The sequence below is a fragment of the Onychostoma macrolepis genome, chromosome 10, assembly GCF_012432095.1.
Source record: "Onychostoma macrolepis isolate SWU-2019 chromosome 10, ASM1243209v1, whole genome shotgun sequence".
NCBI classification, from domain to species: domain Eukaryota; kingdom Metazoa; phylum Chordata; class Actinopteri; order Cypriniformes; family Cyprinidae; genus Onychostoma; species Onychostoma macrolepis.
The window spans coordinates 10,941,773-10,969,214 of record NC_081164.1 but is presented as its reverse complement, the minus strand read 5'-3'; the positions used below and the strand labels follow the sequence as shown (position 1 = coordinate 10,969,214).

The following is a 27,442-nucleotide window of genomic DNA, read 5'->3' as shown; positions in this document are numbered from 1 at the left end:
GGGACAGCAAATTTACAACTGTTATACAAGCTGTACACTAACTACTTTACATTGTAGCAAAGTATAATTTCTTCAGCGTTGTCACATGAAAAGATATAATAAAATATTTACAAAAATGTGAGGGTTGTACTCACTTCTGTGAGATACTGTATATACTGTATATACAGTCATGGCCAAAAATACAAATGCCAGAAAAAATGCCACAATTAACGGCACCCTTTTGTTCAATACTTTTTGAAACCTCCATTTGCCAGTTTAACAGCTCTAAATTTTCTCCTATAATGGCTGATGAGGTTAGAGAACACCTGACAAGAGAATCACTCCAGACCCTTTAGATTTCCAGCTCCATGTTGGTGCTTCTTCTCTTCAGTTCACCTCACTCATTTTCTATAGGGTTCAGGACAGAGGACTGGAATGGCCATAGCAGAAGCTTGGTTTTGTGCTCAGTGACCCATTTGTGTGTTGTTTTCGAGGTTTGTGTTTGTATTATTGTACGGTTGGAAGATCCAAACATGGCCCATTATAAGATTTCTAACAGAGTCAGTCACTTATTGATTTTTTATCTATTGGTATTTGATAGAATCCATGATGCCATGTGTCTAAACAAGATGTCCAGGACCTCCAGCAGAAATATAGGCCCACAACATAAAAAATACAGCAGTATATTTTATTGTACACATGGGGTACTTTTTATCCCTGTATTCACCAAACCCATCTTGAGTGTTTGCTGCTAAAAGTTTAAGTTTTAGTTTTAGTTTCATCTGACCATAGAAGCCAGTCCCATTTGAAGTTCCAGTCATATCTGATAACTGAATATGCTGGAGTTTGTTTTTGGATGATCTAGGAGAATTTTTCTTGAAACCCTCCCAAACATCATGCTGTTTGACAATTTTTTTTTAAAGGTTTTCTGACTCCGAGACTCTACTATTTTCTGCAATTCTCCAGCTGTGGTCCTTGGAGAGTCTTTAGCCACTCAAACCCTCCTTCTCACTGTACATTAGGACGATATAGACACATGTCCTCTTCCAGGCAGTTTCGTAGCATTTTATGTTGATTGAAAATTCTTAATTATTGCCCTGATGCTGGAAATGGGAATTTTCACTGCTGTAGCTCTTTTCTTAAAGCCACTTCACTAATTTGTGAAGCTCAATTATCTTTTGCTGCACATCAGAAATATATTCTTTGGTTTTTCACATTGTGATGGATGATTAAGGGAATTTGGGCTTTGTTTTCCCTCCTATTTATATTTCTGTGAAACAGGAAGTCATGGCTGGATAATTTCATGTTCATAATCACCCTGGAGTGCTCAAAATTGTGAATATGAATGGGAATATATTTCCCCCCATTTTAAATTCTTATTATCCAATGAAAGGATTTTTTAAATAATAGATCAAAAGGATTAAAAATGCAGATTAATTTTCACAGCCTTCTTTGATTATATTTACCAGGGTGCCGATATTTTTGGCCATGACTGTGTATGTATATATATATATATATATATATATATATATATATATATATTCTTGCCAACTTACCTAAGTGGGGTGCTGGGGTAAGAAAATTGCTAGGATGATGTGGAGGGTGTCCGAAAGGTGCAGCTGAGGGATGCGTGGATCCTGAAACACAAAGAGACAACGATGAAATTTGTTTCAATCTTGTTAAAACAAGCCTAATGGTCTAGCTCAAGGTTCCTAATTCCAGTCCTGATGCCTCCAAGCTCTGCACATCTCTTATCTGACATGCTCAGTTGAGGGGTAGGCTCTATTTGACTGTATTGGGAATCCCTGGTCTAGCTGCAACCTAACAGGCAAAAACTGCCTAGACAATACATCCTTGACAGGAGTGAAAATGCAGTTTAAAATAAAGTACAAATAACAGGATTAATCTATAATGCAACCCAATCATAGGCTGCTTTAATTTGGAAGCATTTAGGTTTTGTTACTTCACTCGCTTGCAGTATAGGTGGTGAGTAACGAGTATCAAGAAATGGGGACTAAAATAGTTACAAATTAATAAAATATATTAAGAAAAAGAAAATCACTAATAGTCAGTCCAGACTACCCAAAAGATTTTGGAAGCTCTGCTCTTGATCTGTATAGTGACAGTGACTCACTTCAGTCAAGAATGAAACTCTATGCTAAGATTTTGGTCATCTGCTCACCTGCTGCTGAGAAAAGCGATGCAGGTCGTGCCAAGTCATGAGGGTGGTGGATAGCTCCAAAAAAGGTGGGGCCTGGGGGTCGACTTAGGAACTCCGGTTTGAGGCCAAAGTCCAGCTTGTGTGGGTCAACCTGCATCTGCTGCTGGAGAAGGCCAGGTACAATAGAGAACAAATGTGATACCCCTCACAAAGTACCTCGAAAATAAGAAAGGCTGTATTGTATTCTGCAGATCAGAGTTAACAAAGAGGAGAAAAAAGAGAGGCACAAAGAAAATTTCTTTGCATATGTAATGTTGATCCTGATTGGAGGGTGCGGTAAAAGTCAAATCAGGTTATGTATGCAAATCTCACCTTTACTTTCTGTTGGTGGTGGTAAATTTGCCAGGCTATATGGACATGCATAGCACACCACTTTCCTGGTTTCTGTGAAGACAGAAAGACAAGGTAAGAATTTCATGTTCAAACATGACTATTCATTTTATTCCTTTAAAACTTCTAAACTCTTCTATTACAGAATATTGGGTACATCTGAAAATATTATTTACAATTTTATGTAATATTGTTGAACATTTTATGAAATTTAACTTGGAATGTTAATATTAAGTTTCTTTCAGTTTTCCTATGTTTTGGGCACAGCTGCAAATTAATTAGGGAAAATGTCATTACAAAGTGTTTTCAGTGATAAGGGAGTCATATAGCGTCTCCTATAGACTCTGAGATGAAACCGTCGAGTCCCAGTGCACAGCTAATTAAAGAGACTGCGGAGCGGAAGGCAGGTGCTCGGTGTAAGGTGGGATTAAACTGTAATGAGCTTTTACTCTATTTCCTGCAGAGTCCTGTGGGGAAACAAGCCGAATAACTGATAAAGCAGTCTTACCCTGAGAACCGGCCGGAACGGATCTGTCAGCTGGAGAGGCGAGGGAAAAAGAGAGAGCGCGAGTGAGAGAGATTAGAGACACAAAGCTGTCACTCAGGACTTTTAATTAGCATCTGAGCATCACTTCATCACTGACCAAATTAAAATGTTAAAATTTCCCTTTCTAATGAAGCATTTCGTGGAATAATTAGGCCAGAATTTAGAGTATTCCCCTTCCTATCACTGCCTGCATACCAATGTGGACAGTATAACATGACTGACAAATGCAATGCTTAGTTTGCCCGTAGTATCATTAAGCACTAGTTTGTTTGTTGCAAAGAGTGTGTTTGGGGTGCGTACCCGAGGGTCTTTCTGAAGGAGTGTGTGTGGGACGGCTCCAGGCCTGGCTGCCACGTCTAGAGGGTTTGAGGTCTGTAGTACACAAAGACAAATCATAAGCATTTTCAGCCAATCACACGATACTTAAACCATCCAGTAATATCTCACATACTCTAGCATCACCAGTTACTCTGTGGTACATCACCAGAATGTGTATCTTAAGAAAACATCTGAAATTGATTCTCTATTTATACTGTACCTATAGATAACATTAAAGGGGTGGTTGACTGTTTTTTTTCTAGGCTTGATTGTGTTTATGGGGTGCAGTCTAACATGTGTTAATGCTTTGTTTTTTTTAAACATAATTTACCTTTATTCCACACTGCTCTGTCCCTTCTCCTATAAACGTGCTGATCATTTCCTGCTTTTATGAAGCCCCTCCCGAAGAAATACGCAATGGGCTCAGATTGGTTAGCTGGTCCAATGTGCTGTAATTGGCTAAACCGTCTCTAGTGCACGTCTAAACGTCCCGCCTCTCAGCTCAGTGGCATATGTGCCGGTTGTATTGTAAACAATGGCGTCGTCTATATTGCTTATCAATTTGGGCCCGATTGAGACCATGAGAATATTAGTGAAGAGGATCGCGCAGAACCTGTGCAAGCTCAACTCTTATTGGTAGGTTTTTTTGTTTGTTGTTGTCTCATACTTTTAGATATGTTGTTTGTTATTTGTAAATGCTACTGCTTCTGTTAGCTTTTAATATATGGTTTTATCCTGATTAAAGCTTTAATACAGCACGACAACCGCACACTCGTCCATGTTTAATGCTTCTCATAGCTATGTGAAAAGTGTATAAATGGAATATTTCATTGTTTGAGCAGAGCTGATGATCTGAAGGAGAGAGATGCAGAGCGTGCGAGGAACAGGATTGATAACCGCTGCTTTAGAACATGAAACTTTCAATCCATTAGAATTGTTAGAAGATAGAATTGCAATTCATATATGAATAGATTTTTACATGCATCCCTAGTTTTCTTCTTCTTCTTCTTCTTCTCTAAAGCAGCACAAGATGGCCTCGCCCCCCTTTGCTGCATGTTCCCGGTGGCGGGGTTTATCTGGGTTCGTGACGTAACAGACCCGGAAGTAGCTCGTTGTAGTCCAAGCCGTTTTTGTAGGCATTAAACTGCCAGAATTTTAAAAGACCGTTTGCATTGAACTTTCAGCGCTGCAACTTTGCAGATATTGTTAATGCTCATTACACACTACTACACAAACTAACATTAAAAAAGTGAAATCTCAATCAACCACCCCTTTAAAGAAGAAACCAACTGTCTGAGATCTGTTTATATTTAGCTAGATCCATTCCATGTGTGCAGGAGTACATTTCGAACAGCACAGGAGGTTAGTTTTGGGAGTAGTCTTGAAATTCCAACATTTAGTGTTTGATATTGTGATACCCTGGGCTGGAACGCTCCCTGCAGAGATCCGAAGGGCCCCGTCGGTGGGATGACGGGCGGAATGCCAGACACCGCTGGGGGGTAAGAGTGGAACAGCTGAGAAAAGAAAAAGGATACAAGACACAGTTACTCTGTGAGGTTCCTGTTTGATCGTGTCAGCTGTTTACAGTTATACAGTGAGACCGGAGCCTGCAGGTCCCTGTACATACTAACATCTACACAATACACACATGCTGCATAATATGAAAATACACACCATGTGAAAATCACAACAATTTATGCTTAGTTTTTCTCTCAATGAATGAATAAATAAAAGAATTAGACTACAAATCATTTATTCTGCTGCATATAATGATACAACCTTCATCTGACCTGCAGCTGTTGTGACATTAAACAAAGATTAATGGTGAGATGAATTTACAATATGGGTCACCCTCTAAACCAGCTCTGATAGCAATGACTGTTATTATCACAGCGCACTGCATAATACATGTAATTACAGCGGTGTGTGTGTTCATGGGTGGGTGTCAAAAATGAATCACTGCTAAATGGCGACTCCGTAATTGAAGGGCAGAGATCAAATAAATTAAAGTTGCATTAACCTGTTGGACAGGCAGGTAGAATGAAATGCATTTTATCTCTAACAAGATCCCCACTGTCACCAGCGAGGCATTTCAATAATAATATTTAAAAAAATCTTTAATAAAATGTGTGCTTAATACCTTTATGCAGGAATTTTTTTAATAAAAACATTAAGGCACTTAAAGCCTATTGTAGATATTATTACAGATGGATTGTTTATTGCCCCTATTGCTTAAAATGCCCAGAATGCCAAGTATGATGAAATTAAATTATTGGAGCACAAATGAAAAAAGACAACAACCACTACACTAAGGAAGAAGAAAAAAATCACTACAGCAAATGCCAAAAACATGACAGGTACTCACGCTGTGTCTGTAGAAGGGGTCGACTTTAGTGGGATATTTGTCGAACTGTGGAAGAAAAGAGAAACTGAGCTCAGTACACACAGGAGTCCTTCAGGCCTACAATCAATTTACTCTTGACAAATAGCTTGATGAGTCATGAGGCTCAAAACAAATACCAAATACTTTAATGTGCTCTCCAGAAAAGTGTTTGGTTGGCAGTAAAATGGTCTCTGCCCTGATTAATGAATGTTAGCACAGGAAATAGGCCTGCATTATTTCTGCTGGCCCCGTTCAGGCTGTCATTTTGCGATTTACAGTGAATTATGACAAGGTTAATGTGTATTACTCAGCAATTCTGTGAATGGTCAAATAGAAGCTATTCAGCTGTCTAAAAATAGTCCTATAAATAGCTCATTTAACAGGGTTTGAGTGGTCTAATCTGGATCCAGAGAGAATGTTTCCCACTTGCGAGTAAACAATGTGGCTCTCAAACTAGTTTTATACTCTCATTAGCTAACAGAGCGCCATTCTCAGAGGTCTTTTGAGTCTGGAATGGTTCAAAAGCCGCTTTTAAGCCTCTGTGGGCAGTGTGGTTACCGTCGAGCTGTGTGGGAGCGTCTGTATGAAGCCTCAACTCACTAATCAGCTCTGCTGCCTGCCAACCAAAAGCCCTCAGTCAAAACTCCATCAGACCAAAATGATGTCATTAAACTGGGAATGAATAAACTAGTATTAAGTTCTCAAGGCTTGGCTGGAACAAAAATGTATCCCCAGTGGCTCTGACTGCCAATTCGAAAATCAGGGCAGAGAACAGAGTGGTGAAGCATGCCAGAGAAAAACAGCAGTTTTTCAACAAAGAAAAACCACATTGTGGCAAGAGAGAAACACATGGTTACAATTGAGAGAGCGAGACACCGCCATGACTTCCAATGTTTACTGAATCAGCATACTGTACTGCACAAGTTTAGAATTCAGCAGTCGGTGCAATACACATGCACAAATTTAGTAGTTACCTACAGCATTCCCACAGTTTTTGACCACTGATTTCTTCCAGTCATCTCTGATGACTCAATGGGGATTTTTACACATCATATTGATGGCTAATAAACCATCATTTGTGAACCGGCCTGAATAATTCATTAAAATGACACATCATAAAAATTTCCATGACCGTGGGAACCCTGTATCTTATATACATGCATTTGATTTTATTGTGTATATATTTATTTTATACATTCAGTCATCCATTTAATCACTCAAGCATCTCCACCTTATTTTGCAGTGCGGAAATAAACTATCTTCTTTGATTGTGCAAGACTTCCGATTCATTAGCCTCTGTAGGTAAATAACTTGAATAATGAAAAGCAGTAAACTGTAAAATGATTTGCGCTATAAACCAGTGTGTTTATTATAATAATGCATTAAAATAATATGATCACAAAAATCAGTTTGCAATATCAAGCAGCATAATAGACTGTTTCTTGTACAGGTAATATATCTAAAAGAAAATGACACCGGAAACCTTGCACAAGTTACCAAAGGCCTCTCCCGCTCTTACGTTAAAAATAAGGTGAATAGTCATCCATCCATCACCACAATTGTTATTATTATTTTTTTTAAAGTTGTGTTCCACTTATCCTCACATTTCTGGCTGGGGTACGCACCATGGGCGGTGCAGGCGTGGGCATGATGGCGTGGGGGAAAGGGGTGAAGGTGTGCTGGTGTGTGTGTTGGTGTGTGTGCTGGTGTTGATGCTGGTGCTGGTGCTGGTGCTGGTGGAACTCAGTCCGCAGGTATGGAGGGGGGCCCAGTGATGCCCCGCGATCAGCACTCTGAGACGCCAGGAAACGAGTGTTTAATTCCTGCCGGAGAAGGTCTTGTTCTGGGAGAAGAAAAAATACGAGAAGTTTTAAAAACACACATTTGAATAGTTACTTTACAAGAGCCCCTTTTCAGAAGTGTTTATCTAAATGCAGAGAGAACCATATTGGTATTGGCAATTATTACATGATTCAACAGCTGGCAGTAATATCTGATCTTATTTATCCTATGCATTAAAGGACTCTGGATGAGAGATTGGTACCTGAGTAGGCACTCCCAGCTGGGTGTCCGGGGACCGGCAGAGTGTTTGAGGTGAGAGGAGGAGGTGGAGGCAGAGCAGCAGGCGACGCAAACATATTGGTGTGATGAGGAAGAGTGGAGGGCGGCAGGGAGGGGGGGAAGGTGTGCGAAGCCGTGGGGTTTGCTGGCAGGGGCAGGGGGAAGGAGGCTGCTGCCCCAGTGGGGGCAGGTTGGTGATGGTTCAGATGAGGGGCTGGAGAGGGGCCCGGGGGCTTCCCTGGAGTGCTGCTTCGACTGCTGCTGTGAAGAAAGAGAGAATAAACGATTGTAAAAACGTGCCAGTATAAACAAAGAGAACTCCCTTTCCAACCTATAATCACAAAACTCCTTTGTTCACTAAATTGCTTTAAGAGTGGAAAGCGTCTGCTATAAATTTAGCAAAAGGATCCCATTTCAGAAACCTGGAAACTGTGGATACAGCGCTGAAGAATGTGTTATTCCTGGAGGGATTTCCAAGCCGTACACGCAAAAAGTATTTATCAGAGTCATACGCAATCTAACAAAGAGCTCATTTACAGGCTAAGTAATCATTTAAATGCTAATTATATTCATATTAAAAGCTGCGCACATACAGAGTAACACAAAGTATAATTATCATCAGCAGTCCAATGGCAAGATACTGCGCAGGGTGAACTACACAACAAATCTAAAGGATGGCGGAGAAGGGCGAGTGGAGGGAGGGGAAGATCTGCTTCTCTGCGGGATACTGGGGTGTCTTGAGTCGAGCAGAGGAAATGTTATCTACAAGCCGCCGCCAGCTACAAGGCAGCAGCAGCATCAACGTGGGAGGGGAACGAATCAAACCGTCTAATCTCTCAGCTGGGGTTCTCTCTGCGGTGCTGACAGGCACACACACACTCACACACAAACAGGGATTTGTGGCTCATGTTTACTGGAGGATTGATACATTTTACATTTTAATACAGAAATCACGCTGTTCCGCTACAGTATTTAAGAGCTGGGGCTCTGAACAGCTGCTCAATCAGTGTGTGTAACACACCTGGAGTGTAACAGACACTACCTGCTAAGCTGTGCTTATATATTTAACTCCATTTGTTTCCCACTCACCTCAGGCCGTTGAGGGTAAGGCTGCCGCTGTAGGCCGAGATTGGGCGCGGATGGCACCGTGAAGGCGGTCTGTGCTGCACAGGTTGGGTGGGGTTCTGCGTCGGTAGCGCTGGTGATGGGGGGTGGTGATAGATGCTTGGAGTTCGAGGTGGCCTTGGGTGAGGTGGAGGCTCAGGTGGTTGCTGAGGTTGGGCTGGGGGTGCCTGAGAGTGCTCTTGGCCCTGGGTTTGAGGCAGGGTGGTAGGGGGTGACAGCGGTCTCAGTGGACGCTCTGGGCAAGGGTGCTGGGTTTGGGCTGGGCTTGGGGGCAAGGGTAATCCCCGGTTGGAGGGGGGCGGCTGGACGTGAAGGGGGGTGGGGAGGGGAGGTTTGGGATGAGAAGTGGGCACCAGTGAGGGGGTGGCCGAGGAGAGATCACGGGACGTCTCCTGGCTCTTCTCTTGACTGCGCTCTAGGCCTGACACCTTGGGAATGCCCAGGCCTCGCAGCTCCTGGCTGGCATTGGTGGAGAGCGTGTCAACGCTAAAATCTGGAACTGAAGAGACAAAAAGCAAAAAAAAACAATGAGTATTTCAGAAACCTCACATGCAAACATATTATGGAAATAGAGGTCTATCAGTTGACTTAAGACAAAACAAATTTAAACTGAGGAAACTCTGAAAGGCAGGTCTTTATTGCTGCTTTGGTGTTTTTAAAATAGCAAAATGAATTCGTAACTCTGCCATGTCAAACATGCATCTTACTCATAACCTGATTCTGAGACCTAATATACAATCATCATGAAGAACTAGAGCCAAACAAGCCAACATGTAAGTTCATGTGAATGCCTTAATGTTTTTTATTAGGGAAAGGTCATAAATTGTCTAAAGAAAACCTGACCGGCACACCCAAAAGCGGATATTAGTGTTTTATTGTACAAATAAATGCACTCCATGATTGAGAAAGAAAGAGAAAGAGACTGTGAACCAAGGTTCAGTGTATTCTCTGGGACCAAAGACTCATGGGGGAATACAGTGCATACATAACTCCTTTATCTGTCTGCCTCAGAGAGAACCACACCCATCTGTCTTTTCTATCTCTTCACACCCAGCCAGGCCTCTCCATCGCCCACAGCAAGGAATGCTGAATGAGCCTGAATCCCATGGGTTTTGGGGACTCTGCTATAACAGAACCCCCATGGATTGCTGATCCTTCTCTCATGGGCCTAGGGGCCTCCCAGCGTAGCGGCCCACGGGGCCCAGCTCAGAGCATAAGGTCCAGGTGCAGCTGAGAGGTAGTGTGTGTGATGCAGTCATTAAGGGTCAGTCTGGCCTGCAGCACTCTACCAGATGAAGATCAATGAACTGGGACTACAAGGCACCCCTGGGGAATGTGTTTGTGTCAAACATCTGTCATGAGACATGGGGGAGGCAAGACACACGTATGCACAAACACTCATATGTATGCATATACATGCACGCAAAAGAACAAACTAAATGCACACACACAAAGACCGATAATTTCAATGTGCAGACCGAAAAAATATACCCATTGAAGTGAGAGATGTAGGCTACCCCATTTGACCCGTGAAAGCTCACAATACCCTCTGGCTCTGGCACTCTAAGCACACTTTAACAAACAAGGGCAGTTCAGCCTCCCAGCTCAGAAACAAGCCGTCCAGAGGGTGCAATAAGTCACCCTTTATCCTGCCTGAATAACTGGATTTAAGGCCGAGAGGGCTAACAGCACTCAAAGAAAAGCCTTTCACACTTGTTTGTGTCAGAATGAGGGCTTTTATAAATGAGTTCCCTTCAGATTATATAGCTCCAGTAGGCCGTCAACGACTGACATGACATGTAAGGACAGTCTCTTTTCTAGACACACAAAAGCATGGGTGCCCATCTCGCTCACTCTCTTCCCTGCACCGTGGCCTTCCTGTGGAGACTTTTGATGGAAAATATCCAAAGCTCTTCTAAAAGGCTAAACCACAGAGAGCTCTGCTGCTCCTCCCTGGAGCGACTCTCTCAATGTACTAACATGCCGAAAAAAGAAAAAAAAAAACAAGACGGAGAGTGAAAACACTGCTTATTCTTCCCGTAATGAAGACTCCAGGGCCGGGCAGGGAGCGGAGGAGAAGTGTGTTTCTCCTCCCTGGGGAGTTAATTTGTCAAGTCTCCTTGATCCCTGGAAACAAACAAATGCAGCTTTCTCTCGCCTTGCCAAAAAAAGAGTGAAGAGAGGTGATTTTTATTCCAAATGGCAGCCGTGGAGGAGGATGTTTATTAAGATAGTAGAACAGACCGGGAGGCGGACTTTGCAAAGTTCTCATCTGATCACACAATGTTTATGTATATGTGTGTGTGTGTGTTTTTGAACAGGATTAAGGTCTACAAGGCTCCTGGAGCAGTGTGCTTGGGTGAGGTCTCAACGGACAGCAAAACACAGCTCATTATCCTGAGGTGAGTCCACTCTGAAAGAACATATTCAGCTGCTAAAAACCAGACTCCAGAGTTCTCATAAACAAAAGGGGAAAACAGAATAGAACCGATATTATCCACATTTTTCCAGATAAAATCGAATTTACATTCCAAGTCTGCATATCATTGCTATGAATTCTAAGGATTTTATTATTCTAAAGCTAGCTAAAAGTGAGTGATAAATAAAATAGACAGAACAAATACAGTGGGTACGGAAAGTATTCAGACCCCCTTAAATTTTTCACTCTTTGTTATATTGCAGCCATTTGCTAAAATCATTTAAGTTCATTTTTTTTCCTCATTAATGTACACACAGCACCCCATATTGACAGAAAAACACAGAATTGTTGACATTTTTGCAGATTTATTAAAAAAGAACAACTGAAATATCACATGGTCCTAAGTATTCAGACCCTTTGCTGTGACACTCATATATTTAACTCAGGTGCTGTCCATTTCTTCCTATCATCCTTGAGATGGTTCTACACCTTCATTTGAGTCCAGCTGTGTTTGATTATACTGATTGGACTTGATTAGGAAAGCCACACACCTGTCAATATAAGACCTTACAGCTCACAGTGCATGTCAGAGCAAATGAGAATCATGAGGTCAAAGGAACTGCCTGAAGAGCTCAGAGACAGAATTGTGGCAAGGCACAGATCTGGCCAAGGTTACAAAAAAATTTCTGCTGCACTTAAGGTTCCTAAGAGCACAGTGGCCTCCATAATCCTTAAATGGAAGACGTTTGGGACGACCAGAACCCTTCCTAGAGCTGGCCGTCCGGCCAAACTGAGGTATCAGGGGAGAAGAGCCTTGGTGAGAGACGTAAAGAAGAACCCAAAGATCACTGTGGCTGAGCTCCAGAGATGCAGTCGGGAGATGGGAGAAAGTTGTAGAAAGTCAACCATCACTGCAGCCCTCCACCAGTCGGGGCTTTATGGCAGAGTGGCCCGACGGAAGCCTCTCCTCAGTGCAAGACACATGAAAGCCCGCATGGAGTTTGCTAAAAAACACCTGAATAAGATTCTCTGGTCTGATGAGACCAAGATAGAACTTTTTGGCCTTAATTCTAAGCGGTATGTGTGGAGAAAACCAGGCACTGCTCATCACCTGTCCAATACAGTCCCAACAGTGAAGCATGGTGGTGGCAGCATCATGCTGTGGGGTATTTTTCAGCTGCAGGGACAGGACGACTGGTTGCAATCGAGGGAAAGATGAATGCGCCAAGTACAGGGATATCCTGACGAAAACCTTCTCCAGAGTGCTCAGGACCTCAGACTGGGCCAAGGTTTACCTTCCAACAAGACAATGACCCTAAGCACACAGCTAAAATAACGAAGGAGTGGCTTCACAACAACTCCGTGACTGTTCTTGAATGGCCCAGCCAGAGCCCTGACTTAAACCCAATTGAGCATCTCTGGAGAGACCTAAAAATGGCTGTCCACCAACATTTACCATCCAACCTGACAGAACTGGAGAGGATCTGCAAGGAGGAATGGCAGAGGATCCCCAAATCCAGGTGTGAAAAACTTGTTGCATCTTTCCCAAAAAGACTCATGGCTGTATTAGATCAAAAGGGTGCTTCTACTAAATACTGAGCAAAGGGTCTGAATACTTAGGACCATGTGATATTTCAGTTTTTCTTTAATAAATCTGCAAAAATGTCAACAATTCTGTTTTTCTGTCAATATGGGGTGCTGTGTGTCCATTAATGAGGAAAAAAAAATGAACAAATGATTTTAGCAAATGGCTGCAATATAACAAAGAGTGAAAAATTTAAGGGGGTCTGAATACTTTCCGTACCCACTGTATATACTGAAAAAATTAGGATGTATTAAGCCAAATCATGTCTAAAAAGGAGCTAAACATGAGACATCTGGGGTGAGGCCACAATGTTGACTCAAACATATTAATTCTGTTTAATAACATGGCAATTATGTAAAAACATAAACTCAATAAGTTTTTTTATATTATATGTCAATTAAAGAAACAGTGCACAAAAGGTGGCCAAACCAATTAAAATTTTTATCTTCCCTCTTCTTTCACACTTCATCACTAAGGATGCAAAATATGTTTGATAAATAGCAGCTACTTCAAGATTGTATTCACAGCATCTACAAACTGTACCATGGTTCCTCGTTCACATGGATTGGTGCCGAGTTCAAAAGTCATCTTTCATACTATCCAAAATTTGTGGTAAATTGAACCCACATCTCTACCAAAATACTTACATGGAAGCTTACCAAGATATAGCTATTAAAATTGTCCATCCATAAGGTTTATCTCAAAGAAATTTACCCAGGCAGTTCAAATTCAAATGCATTATTTTGCAATTTTCAAAAAGTGCTTTTATTAAACTGAGAAATAATTAAGGCACAGGCAAGAATATCGATGAGCGCAAGTATGAATGTATGTGTGAGAGAGAAATGGATTTCATTTAGATAGTGCTGATGCATTGATTTTAGGAGTCTCTGGGTATATAATCAGAGCATTTAAATGCTCACTGCCATCAAAAAAGGCTTACATCTAGGCCTGTTCTTCCTTAAAACAGACTAGTTGACTAGTCATCCAGCCAACCCAATCACTATTAGACTGAATTTGACTACTTGATGCAGTTCTGCACAAAAACCAGCACGAACATTTAAGTGAACAAAGTTCAATTCAAAGTGCTTTGAATTCTGCCTCTCTAAATAAGCTTGCGCGCTGTCATTTGTAAGTATACTCAGGGCTCCAGGCTCATTCTTCCCACTGGTCGCTCTTTTGCGACTAACTTTCTCAGTTCGTCGCACAAACACATGATTTGGTCACAATTAAAAAATTTTTTTGCGCTACAACATGGGATTAATCAATGCATGATGATGAACTTTTGTCATAGTTTACAGTTATATGGAAATTAAAGTGGTTAACATTCAACCGATTCTTTTTCATCAGTAGTATTATTTGTGATTTAAATTTTGTGAACGGGTGTCCCTCTGTTGCTATGTTATAAGCTGGGCTTCGGATGCTTTTGCTTTCGAATTCGCGATCTTGTTGCCACGGTTTAAAAGAAAAGATAATTGTCTGTTTTGCTTACATACATCTATACTGCCGTGCAAAGGCAAAAGACCGTAACTTCGATTTTGGTCGAAAATGAGTTATTGATATTTTTGGGACATTCAAGATATCCTTTATCATGTGCATAAGTATCTTGAGTCAATTTCGTTGTTTTTCTGAGAAAATAATGGGTCGTCTTAACCATAACTTCAAAAAGCCCCAGAGAAACCAAGGCAGAACACCGTATAACACCAGTTACGGCTTTCACTTTGTTTGGAATGCTCAAAATGAGTTATGGCGTTCTTCCTTTGTTTAGCCGTGCGCCAATATGAAGTTATGGTGCCGGCTTGGAGTTATAAGGTGTTCTCCCTTTGTTTTACTGACCATTAAAGGCTGCCGCGTTTTTAATTACGGTGTAACTTGTATACTTTCATACATCTGATCTGAAGCACTTTATTAGACAAACAAATTATAGATCGCGATCTACCGAACAGATCCATATAACAAAGCATTGTATTCCTTGGCAGCAATACATAATCATGAATAACTTTTAAATATTTTTTTTTTAATAATTATTTTTTCCTTTTTATAATGCAACTCATTCACCAGGCTGTCGCTTCTAGTTGGACGCATGTGGACTAGAATGCCGTAGCATCACCTTACCTTGTAACCCGATAAAATCAATCCATGGCAACAAACATCGCCGGAGATGTTTAATTCACAAGCATTCTAAGCATTCCTGCTTGATGGTGTTCACATCAATCCACGAGTCGTTCTTTTAGGTTAGGCTATTTCCATTCAAGTCAATATAAAAGCAATTATGTTATGTCTATATAGTTGGGTACCGAACTCGGTACTTTTAAGGGTACGGACCGAATTGCGTCGGTACTACCGAGTATCGATTCACATTAAATCATTCGGTACCAAATTTCGGTACCTGAGAACGCATTTGGGCGCATACGAGACAGAGAGAGAGACCCTGTGACTTGTCACCCCTGCAACTCTTTAACACACAACACAGGGCAAACCGAAATGTTCTGAAGTGTGCTTACATTTCTAGGGTCATATGGTTTCCGCAAAAATGCGGACAGGATGGCGGAGTCCATTCATAAAAACGGAATTTACTCTATAGTGCGGAATGCCACGGAATTCGTCAAGTTTTGGATGAATAAAAGAATGTCTGTCACTTAATTTGAATCGCGATATGAACTAGTGTATGTGAATATTAAAGAGGGTTTACATATGAATCCTGCATGTTCCGCTAGCCTTGGTAGGCTATGTATGAATGGCGGAGACGTGGTTTTGTTTACTACACAAATACTGAAGCACACGTGAACTCGCTGTGATTTTCGGACTCTGCATCTCACTACATGACAACATGAACATGAACTTACAGGCTGTGAGAGTCACTTCATGAGAATTTTACCGTTTCATTTGAGAAAACTAGCATCCTATCATACTGTATACACACACGGCAACCTGCCAAAATAAAAGTGTGGTTTAACGTAACAGAAATATATTACTCTTGTATTACTTTTGTACAGTATAATGTACGTCTTTATATAGTCTATTTAGTGACAAATTTAAATAAAACAATTAAATGATAAAAATAATTATTACAACCACATTAACCACTTAATTGTAGAAAAAAATACAATTATTATTTTTGCTATATTTTTAAAAGGTATATTCACACAATTTTTCTACCATGTATTAATTTTAACAGTAAACCTCTGTTTGTTTGCCAAAAAATAAAAGGGTTTCATTTTGATGTGATTAAAAATAAATCAATGTTTCATACCTTCATTTGATTATCAGAAAAAATAAAACAAGAATTTCTGGAAGAACAAAAAAGAAAAAAAATCGTAGGGTCCTATTGTTCACAATGTTGAAATTGAGAGTTTTGGACTTGTTTTTGTTTTGTGTAATAACAAATGTTTTTGTTATTACACCGAGAGTAAAGTACCGAAAAAAGGTACCGTTGGGTACCGGTACCGTACCGCTTCTAAATGTGAACGGTACCCAACCCTAGATGTCTAGCATTCATTAACATGACTGAGTGTATAAATGTGGCTTGTCACCCTAGAGTGTTTTTTCCTCCATGGCTTGTATATAGTTATTGTAAGCCATGTATGCTGGCTTTGTTCTACAATAAATAAACAATAAAAAACAACAACAACAACAAAAAAACATTACTGAGCATAGTATATAAATTGGTTGCAAAATGGTATCCACTCACGTTTAACTTTTAGTCCGCCAAGGCAGAGTACAGTAACTTCAAAATAGGGATAAAAATCAAGATATTTTCATTACTAAAACATTGAATTGCCAAATTTCCAGTGTCCTACCTATAATTAATTTGGCTGGACAAATAAAAAAACTTTAAACTTTAAAATTTTTCTCAGTTTCACACTAAGGTCTTTTGCCTTTGTAGGGCAGTATACACCTTTCACTTTTTAAGACTAAAACAAAAGATGGATTCATTATTACTCTTAATTAAAAAGCACAACAACAATAAAACAGTAAGATACAATGACAAACTAGCTTACAAAACGCTTATTAACAAAAACGAATAAGATGAGGCATGGCATACACCACATGCTGCATTATATGGCGACTAATAATTTACAGAACGTTTAGCAAAGAGAAAAGTAAAACTAAACTTGCTGACGGTGACCGTGCTTGCATGTTTTTTCCCCCGCAGTAATACCAACATGTTCACCTTCTCTGGTTTAAGAACCAGCCTTTTACTTTACTTTAGCATGAAAACCATCCGTCGTTTCCTCAATATTTGCGTCATTCTCCTGCTGACGCATCAAGTATAACCCATACATAAGTATAAACCAGGCTCTACACTCTAAGCTCTGTGCAGTTCAAACAAGTAGTGCGTTTTCGTTATGCTTTCAGTTTCGATTGCCATTTGATGTTTCACATATGCAACAGAAATGGCAGCGCTTGACTGAACATCACACACACAAAATTTTGTTGCACAGGCAGAAAAAAGTTGCAAACTGCAACCATTTGGTCACAGTCTGGAGCCCTGATACTTATACCAGGATACTTACTGGGCCTCCCTGGGTGGTATGTACTAAGCTGGTAACCTATCCTTCTGGCAAATGCCAGTCATGCTTTTACACTGGGCTTCAGGCATCCTGACACGTCTACATCCCTTCCGCCCTGAAATAGCCCACATACTCCTGTCAAGCCAGAGATGAGGTCTGGGGATATGGGGCCTTCCCCCTCAGTGCCCCCAGGCCTGTGTTAAACTCTTCCCTTCATTGTAACTGACAGCCCTGCACGTCTTCTCCGCCTGACGGCCGTTTTACTGTCAAATCAGCTGAGCTGAGACTTCAGCCCGCTGGTAACAGCTTAGACGTGACTATTTGTGATCACTCGGAGCAGAAGCGGGGACAGGGGGCTTTACAGAAAGATGATGCAAGGACCACAGAGGGCAGCTTCAAAGCCATGGCTGAAACAATGCAGTAGCAACAAGCATGCAGCCTCACATCTTCATGTTTCAGAGATTAACAACTTTAACCGGCTCAAACCTGATGATGACAGCAGCAGTGGGCTATTCTTATTGTCTTTGAAGCCTCTCATTTCTCATCAATGACTTTATCTCTCCTAATACCAGAGTAAACATCTTGCATCACAAATAGATTAGCTTAAGGCAGAAATTCCTAACTAAAGAGGATGTCATTATGCAATAAGAAGCTGCTGAACTCAACAGCTGACATGCTCATACTACAGTAACGGTGCACCTGTGCTAGGTGTTCAGAGCAGGTGTTTGGAAAAAAACCAAACCTGTTAACAGGGCCATTTAAAAGAACATCGCTTGATGTAATCAACAGTAAAACACTGATTTGAGAGCACAGCTGCAGGTGATGCAATAAAATGAAACTGCCAGCTCCTGCACACAGAAACACATTTAACATTTTCAGCAGATGGAAAGCTAATATACTATGGCTTTAAATATGAACTGAGGGTAGGGAGAGGGAATGCTAACACAACTGTGACTGAGGTGCTGACAGACTAATCCCAGCTGACAGTGGCCACATCTGTGATGTACACATGCAAGATCATACACAAACAAAGGCAAGCCACCACATTATCCCCATGCCAATTACATACACACACATAAATGCAGAAAACCGCTGTTACTTGCACAACTAGGCCTAGGTGGGAGAAAGATAGAAAATATTGGCAAACTGGCAAAACAGAACAAAAATACAGAAAAAAGTGTTGATTTGTCCAGATTAGATTTTGGCCCTTGTGTCTGTCTCACATTTTTATGATGTTGTGAGATGTTGGTTGCGGTTAACAGTATACCAGCAACTACATCATCCAAATATTGCAGAGGCGATATTTATTTACACTTTAGTGGAAGGAGATCACTCTTGGTCCCTGATCGAGCCAAGCTCACAGCCATAATCAATCACTGTAATGACAGACAGGCCAATCCGCCTCTTAACCTTTAGGCTGAAATAACACACTCAGGCAGGCTGCTGACCCAGGAGTCTTCATTACGCATTCAATATCAGAGTGAGCTAATGCTGCAAATACTCAGGGACTCCATCCTAACAGCATGAAACAGGGCTGTAGATAGTTATTCTAGTTATCCTTTTTAAATCAGTGACTGACACAGCTGGAGAACGGTCGTATAATGACAGGTAGTGTAATGGACCAATAAAAGCATGTTTGTAAATAGAAGAGCCTCATGGATATCATGTGAGATCATGCCAGCGATAATCTAAATGAGGAAATCAACTGGCATACAGATTCACAAGAGACAAACAAACTAAACCCAACATGCCATTCTGAGCATACATGGGACATTTTTGAGGAGACTGAGCAAACACGACAGCAGATGTCTGGGTGTTTATATTGGCCGCCCATTTAGTGTCACAATTCACTCTGCACTCAACACCTTGTGCTGCGTTTGTTGCTTTTATAGATGTGGGTGAATCTGTGTGATTGTTCAGTTGAGTGGATGTGTGAGGGTTCGTCTCCCACAGATGGCTAAGGTGGTAACTGCTGCCGCCGCTGTTTAAAGCTGGTCAATCTGCTGTAATTACTGTGATTAACACAGAGATGTTTTTCTAAGCACTTGTGACAGACACACTGCTCCCCCGGGGCCCTGAGAACACACACACAACTACTACTACCATCCCACCCTCACAAACACATTACCGTCAGCTCATTCTCACACACACCTCATTCACTCTGTCACACGTCGCTTTTCACTGCCTCTGCTCCAAGCTGACAAGCTCCTGCTGTTGTTACTACATTTGCTTTCTGTCTCTGTTGAACACTTGCTTTTTAGCACCCCTGTGAATGTTTGTGAGATATCACGTCTCAATGTATCAGATTTGAGTCTAGTTAGTCTGAACATGCCTGTGATGGCCAAAAGTCTAGGCAACCATGTCAGCAGGTTTTGAAACACATCCTCTGTGTCTTTCTCAAATTTTCTCTCTGATCATGGGGCCCATGGAGGAGCTACATGTCAGAGTATGTTAAGGAGTCTGTGTGTGTGTGTGTAAGATAGAGGTTGGTTAGGCTCTGGCAGAAGGATAGATTTCATCCATGGTGAGGACAGTGTTGATCCCTCTGAGAACAAATCTTTATATATCCCTGAGGACTGAGATCATGTGCACACATTGAAACCAGAGAATGCTCTGACAGCAACTGGGAATGTGTTACACACACACACAAACACACACACAACCCAGAGGGGTGTTAACACACTTGGTGCAAGTGTATAGAGTCACTTAAGGAAAAGGCATTACTCAGTCTTTTTTCATCAGTCACTGATGTCACTGATGTTTTTCACGTGAGTCTGTATAAAACCCATATTTAATCTGACCCTGGATAAAAATAAAGCTGAGGGACAGAAGTACAGACCACTGACATCATTGAGGCCACACAAGCTAATTAATTATGTTAACCAACAGCTAAATAGCTTTGTTTTGGCAACTTGGTCTGACTTCACCTGGGAATTGCTAGAATTTTTTATGATCAATTAAATTCCTGATGGATAAAATACATTTCTGTCCTGTTGTTGAACGCCCGGTTTCACTTAGACATACATCACATTAAGTAAAATGCAAACAGCAATTTATATTCACTTCAAAGTTATGCTTAATGTTTTCCAGATTGTAGAAAGACTCATTTTCAGTGTTTAACAGCTGAACAAGTGATACACAGGTACATAAGAGAATAATATACTGAGCGGACTGAACTTCTGTCCATCATACACTAAATCAGCCATTTATTCTGACAAGCCTAGCATACCAAGCTAAGACTATACTTGAGTGTTCACAAAATTCACAAAATTATAGCACTGTAATTTGTTTTGAATGAAGGGAAATTGTTACATCTGACTGTGAAATGCAAATGATTCAGCTGTTCAAAGAGCAGCTGCAGTGATAGTGAATACTGATGTAAACATGCCGGAACATAGACAAAACACCAGCAGCACAGTCAGCCTCTGAGAAGACTTACACACTCATGGAAAACGAAAAGAGACAAAGAGGTGATGAGGGAGTCAAAGTCCTGTCTATCAGCACTACACCTTCCTATTTTAGCTGCACGCCTTCTGTCAGCGAGCACAACATTTAGGCTATATTTTAATGTCTAGACCAAGGATAAGAAATTCACACTATCTATGACCTTGAAAGCACATTTTAGTTCGACCCTTAGAATTTATCTGACACATCAGAGGTCACATGCAAACAAAAAAAAAACACCCATATTTATCAGTCTAGACTTCTCACAGACATTCTCTGTTAAACAAACCCTCTTTCTAAAAAAGCAGGTAACTAATGCAGTGGGTAAATGCAGGCAGGACTGTAAATATCTGCTGCTTTTAACAAGTCAGCATCCACTGAGAAACCAAACCTGAACTGTGAGTCTCCATGTGACCTTGTAGTTAACAAAGATTTTAATAGAGAATTATGTCGAACAGATGCCCACTGTAAAAAGTGAGACAGTTGCGGCAAGATCCTGTTGCAGTTGTAGTGTTCAAAGCATACACACACACTTTCACACTAGCAGATGGCGAGCACACCATAACTGATATATACACCCTGCTTATTCTACAAAAAGGATTACAAGACACCTGTTTACTGTCAGTAACTGAATGGAACGGAAGTCAGAGTCTTTCCATCACCCTATCTCCTTGCTGCTATTTCAGTGATTCATCAACTAATGAAGTAGCTCTAAACTCAGAATCATAAAGGAACACACCAGCAGAGATATATTCATACACACACAAACACACACACACACACCTACCCATCTAGCAGGTCCACCTGCTGCATGTGATGGCTGTTTTGCCCTGCCATATAACTAGTGTCCTGTGCAGTGGTTGAAAGACACACACAGCTTAATTTGGCCCCAGCGGTGAGTGATTTAACCCAGTGGGTTGTACCATAGTGTTTAAGGAGGTGGGGATCAGAGTGTGTGAGTGCTTTGAAGACAGCAGGGTAACAGCTATTGCTGGAGAGAGGGAAGGACCTGACACACAGCGAAGAACAGTTAGAATGACATCACCTACAGAGACTAATAACAAACCCACTGGGCGCGTACACACACAAAAATAAATGTTGGCCAACACAACAGATGACAATTGGTGTTTGATACAACAGGTAAGGTATATATATATATATAGGCCATTCTACAGAATTGGTGCAAACTGCTGTCCCGCAACCAAAAAACACATTAAAAGTATTCAAATCTTAGATATTTATTAAGATCCTTCTATTATCTATTGAAACCCACAATAATATTTAACATATTAGTAAGCTTAATATAAAATCATAATTTATTGGGTACTTTCAATTGGGAGGTGACTATCCTGAACTATCCTTATGAAAATGATATTGAAAAAATGTTTGTATTTTTTTCCATTGTTGTTTTTAAAAGTATCTTTTTGATTGTTTTAAAAAGTGAAGTTCAAAAAAATATTTTTTATATTTTCTTTGTAATTTATGAAACTTTATGTAAAAAAATGTGTCCCTCATTTTTCATGTCACTACCGACACTTCCAAGACTGATTTTAACTAAACCTATAAATTTATGATCAGGAAATATTCCTGTGTCCCCCTCTCTCATAGCTACAAGGTGTGAGTAGATAGGTCCAATCATTTTGACTTAAATGTGTTCAAAATCTGAAAAATCTATGTGTAACTTTAAGGAACGTTGCTACCGAACACCATTTTTCTGCAATTAAGCACACTTTTTTGGGAGTTATTCCGTAATATTTAGGGTAAACGTACCTATTAAGCTCACCAAAATCTACATTAAGACATTTTTAGTGCACAAGATATTGGTTTCAGTACAAAAAGTTATGCTAAAATAAAATATTAATCTCTCACACAAAAAAATATTTAATTTTTATTTTAAATGACAAAAGCATTTCAATTAAGATCTACATCATTAAATTCAAAAAGTCTGGCTGTGCTGGCTGGCTGTGTGTGAACATTTTTGTACCCTTTAAGCACACCCCTGTTCCCATTAAGCTCACAACATGTTTTATTAAAAATTCTTATTTATTTTAAGGAATATTTTTAAAGAATAATTGTAAAACATTTTTTTTTTTTGAAGGTACAAAGTCAATCACAAAAAAAGAACAACAGAACACTAAAATCAATCAACAAGGCATTGAAGTTGATCAGTTATATATTCATAATGAAGTGTCATCTAAGCACATTGCAACATCTAGACTAGTCCACGTTCAGCTAAGTAACACATTCAAAAATCAAATAAAACAAACCAATAAAACATTTAATTCATGGGGAAGAACACAGAAACTAACCTCATTATGAAGTCTCTTATTGAATTGATGTCAACTTATCTATAGTCTCTTATGGCTGGAATACACTACACAATTTTTGTCCCGATTTTCAACAGATTTACAGTCTGGAGAAGTTGATGCTAGTTGCCAAAGATCAGAACCAATCTGCAGATTTGAGTTGACAGAATCCATAGAAAATCGATTAACTTAACTTAACTTAAAGTGACAACCATCAGTTAATATTTAAAGTCTGTTTATGAAGTATTTACATAGACTTTCAATGTGGAGGAGCTTAAAGAGAGCACACTGAGCTTAATTGGAGCAGCAACTATTTTTAATAAATTTCATGTAATATTTATTAAAATGACAGGATTTTTGCTAAATAAATAGTCTAGGTCATGTATTAAGTTCATACATATTTTAATATGAACAACTATTATTAACAATATCTATGAAATTATACTTTTTCTTATTGATGTCACACTGAAGCTGTGTGATTTTAATAGTAGTGCACCCTTTAAGCTCACCGTACAATAATATGAAATCCTTAAAAATTACAGCACTGTAAAACGACAGACCAGCAACAAACTGTCAATTTATAATATTATGGATGTAAAAGTACAAGCCAGTAATGCCTGTGAAGTAATATGATAGCGTAGCACACAATCTTATACAGCTAGTTAGCTAAATGTGTTCTGTAGCATCTGCGCTGTGTTGCTAAAACTATCTTTTGGATCTAATGTAATTATTTCCCACATCCAAGTTCCAGGGTATAATATGCAAAAGTCTGAACAATAATCTCTTAATTTTACAATAAGTAGTGAAACTTACTCAAAATAAAAGCTTAAACATCTAAAAAAACACACATTTAAGGGGCTCCTCTTATGGTGAAAGTTTTTAGACAGCTTTCAAAATGGCCGCCAGATAGTGTGAACACATGGAGACCCATACCTCAGTGTGCAAGGGTCCGATTGACTTGAAATTACAGGAGGTATGTAGGAACAAACACATCAATTGGTTAAGACATCAAGTAGGATAATAAATTGTTTTTTCTTTTTATAATCTGATCTCAAAAATGGAAGTGTGCTTAATGGGTACATTTACCCTAGTTTTTATATGTATACCACTGTTCAGAACTGTGCTAGCTAACTATGTGCTGATTAGCATCTTTGAGTAAATTTCAAAAGTGCCTAAAATTGTCACTGTGACATCTTTGTTTTTTTGGGTGTTATCCCATAGAATTGTCACTACTGAAACAGTCACTACCAAAACATGTCATCATTGTTTCGTTAGTGACAAAAGCAAACACATAATCCTCATATTTGGGGGAAATAAACTACATTTTAGTACAGATATGCTATTTTTTTAGTATTTTAGTATGTTTTAGTAGTATTTAGTATGCAAGTTAAAATTCTGTAATGTGATGTGGTCGCTACCAAAGCATTACTGTCACTACCGAAAATGTGTTGTCACTATCGAAACATGGAATGTTTTGTCAAAAATAAAGTATACTGAATTATCAGCTAAGATGTTATGATAGTTTTTGGTTCAGCGTATATTCAAACTAATGAATCCTTAACTTTGAAATCAGTATGATCAACTTTTTGGACTCAAAATACAAGAAATCTCAAATTTCACTTGAAATTAGGGCTGGGCGATATGAGCAAAAATTCATATCTCTGTATTTTTTGGCTGATTTGCGGTATATGGTATATATCTCGGTATTCTGTATTTGGATTAAACAAATAAAGTGAACGTAAGCATGTAGGCATATATTATGTGCAAAAAAGAGTTAAAATCACATTACATTCTAACATTGCAATCTAAAAACAAAAATAAAGCTTTTAAAGCAGAAGTTAAATTTACTAAACTAAAAATGAAAATAATAAAAAAGCATAGACTAATTGAGTAAAAAGGCTATTTTGATTACCCCATTAAACTTTACAGTTAGTGTTATCATACAAATACACTTACCTGTAGGTTTAAAATTCTACATATGTCACATTTATTGTCCAATTACAAATATTTCAGCAAAATCTGAATTATTGCGCTCCTATTACATTGTGCGTCTGTTTGGCGTGCATGCGTGCTCGTTCAATGAAGTCTGTCAAGTTTAGCGGAGAATCGCAAAGCAGAAGGCTCATGCACTTCTGACAGCAACATGGAAATATTTCCATGGCTTTCTAACATTTACAGATGGAGAAAATACCTGTGAAATGTAAGTTATGCATTAACGAAAACAGCACATCTCTGTCAGCGGCACAAGCAGCCTTTCTGTCAGAGCATCTGACGGGGCAAGCGAGAGCTGCTTTAAACTTAAACTATAAACTATAGGCTACTATATACAAGTTTTTTTTAAAGCCCTTCATATAAAGCTTGTCACATGTTTAGAACAAATTGTATTATGCACTTTCTCCGCAGCAGTTCAGTCTGTGTCCTCCCTAGATATTTTTTCAGATGCTCTTGTATCAAACTACTGTAGCCTATATCGATATTAACAGTATTGCTTCATACCGTGCCGCTTATAAAAAATATATCAATATATCGTACAAACTCGATATACCACCCAGCCCTACTTGAAATATTGTTAAAATTTTAATTGTTATCGATTTACAATAGATATAAGCAAAATCTTAATAGGTCAACATAACCCTTCTTATTAAATTATTATTACTGTGTTTCAGTAGTGACAAATTTGGGGAGAGGACAAATATTCCAAAACGTTTTGAAAATACAATATGAAAATTAACTGCACAATTACAAGAAATGTTTACCTTGGATATTATACAATTTGCATATATCCAAATTTTTGGAAAAAATTTTTTTTTTCCAAGATGCTTCGAACTCTAACTTTAGACCAATTCTATGTGTACAGTATATACACACACACAAACAGTTTTGCCCATTTTTATATTAATATATTTAAATATAAATATTACTGTATGTAGGAATATATAGAAAGACATTAAATATGGCTGCAAGCAGCGATTACCGGGGTTCAAATGCTTTAGGCATTTAAGCACATAAGGAAAAAGACATGATATATTTCGCAATCCTGTAACCACAGTGTTTCCCATACGTTGATTTATTTGTGGCGGGCTTGTTTAGAGCTGGACCAGAATATTCAATTATTCGTTCGGTGGGTTGGCATTTGATTTTCAGTTTTGAGATTCGAATATTTCTTTTTTCCCCCCCGAACCCCTGGCATCCCCCGCGAAACGGTTCTCATTCGCGCTTGAATATGAATCGCCCTTAAGTGAATGTCATGATTCAGTTCGTCTGGAAGGGAAGACAAAAATGCAGAAGACCTCAGCAGTGTAGGAGCACTTTAAATTGAGTGAGGACAAGACAAAGGCAGTGTGCCAAATATGCGATTTGAAACTGGCCTACCACAGCAGTACATCAAGTTTGAAAAATCACCTGTGTTCTTGTAAGTACTACGCCTATAGTATATTGTTGGTGTAAAAAAACAAGCTGCTTTTATCCGCCATGTTAATCAGTAATTTTACACATGATAAAAACGTGCACTTAATTTGCTTGGAAAATACTTGTGAATACGGCAGTCATAAAAAAATAATTTATTTAAACTGTTCATTAATTAAAATGTGTGTTGCTGTTATTTAAATTATTATTATGCTACCGTGTTCTTTATTGATTACAGTTCGTTGAACTTCGTTCATTTATTTTTCGTTCTTCTTTTATTTAAATAGCCTTTACAGTGTCAGTAATTACTGTGCTGCTAATTTCTGATTTGGGAGTGATTTGTTTGTTAGAAAAATGTTAGGCTGCCTTATTAAAAGTATTGCTCTTAACAGACCTGTGTGTTTTGTATCACTAGTGCAGTGTCCGTTCTTGGAGCATTTAAGCCATGCCCGCGTGAAGCGTGCTGCTTCTGGCTTGTGCGGTTCTGTAGTTTATTAATTCTGAACGTGTTGCGTGTCCATATTGCACCAAAATGCGACTCTGCACTCCCTTGGGTCCACAGCAACACACCCGCCACGCGTGAAGTCGATTGGATGAATGGTTCTCCACATAATAAAAAAGCAAAAAGATTATGTATTCGGACCAGCCCTATGCTTGTTTAGAATCACCTGTCGCATGTGCTTTATAGGCTTTTGGGTATATTTGGACAGGCCCCTTTTCTAAAGGACCCCGTTATAGCTTCCCAAAGGGTAAATTTCAACATGTTTTTGATAATTATTGACCTAGACAGTCCACAGAATTGCAGTGC

General features: G+C 39.5%; 1 protein-coding gene across 12 annotated transcripts in view; it reads right to left on the bottom strand.

Annotated features, from left to right (window-relative positions):
• The window catches only part of auts2a (activator of transcription and developmental regulator AUTS2 a), a 370,676-nt gene that overhangs the window by 9,474 nt on the left and 333,760 nt on the right, over positions 1–27,442 (bottom strand). For 7 of the 12 annotated variants that reach the window (XM_058788533.1, XM_058788537.1, XM_058788539.1 and 4 more), the window contains 10 exons: positions 8,929–9,463; positions 7,823–8,100; positions 7,383–7,621; positions 5,761–5,805; positions 4,814–4,909; positions 3,378–3,449; positions 3,039–3,068; positions 2,513–2,584; positions 2,162–2,303; positions 1,536–1,616 (listed from right to left, as the gene is read on the bottom strand). In XM_058788533.1, coding sequence (XP_058644516.1) covers positions 1,536–1,616; positions 2,162–2,303; positions 2,513–2,584; positions 3,039–3,068; positions 3,378–3,449; positions 4,814–4,909; positions 5,761–5,805; positions 7,383–7,621; positions 7,823–8,100; positions 8,929–9,463 — 1,590 coding nt within the window. Of the gene's footprint in view, positions 1–1,535; positions 1,617–2,161; positions 2,304–2,512; positions 2,585–3,038; positions 3,069–3,377; positions 3,450–4,813; positions 4,910–5,760; positions 5,806–7,382; positions 7,622–7,822; positions 8,101–8,928; positions 9,464–21,710; positions 21,830–27,442 lie in introns of those variants that run through there. The other 5 variants (XM_058788543.1, XM_058788542.1, XM_058788540.1 and 2 more) reach the window with 5 other exon arrangements.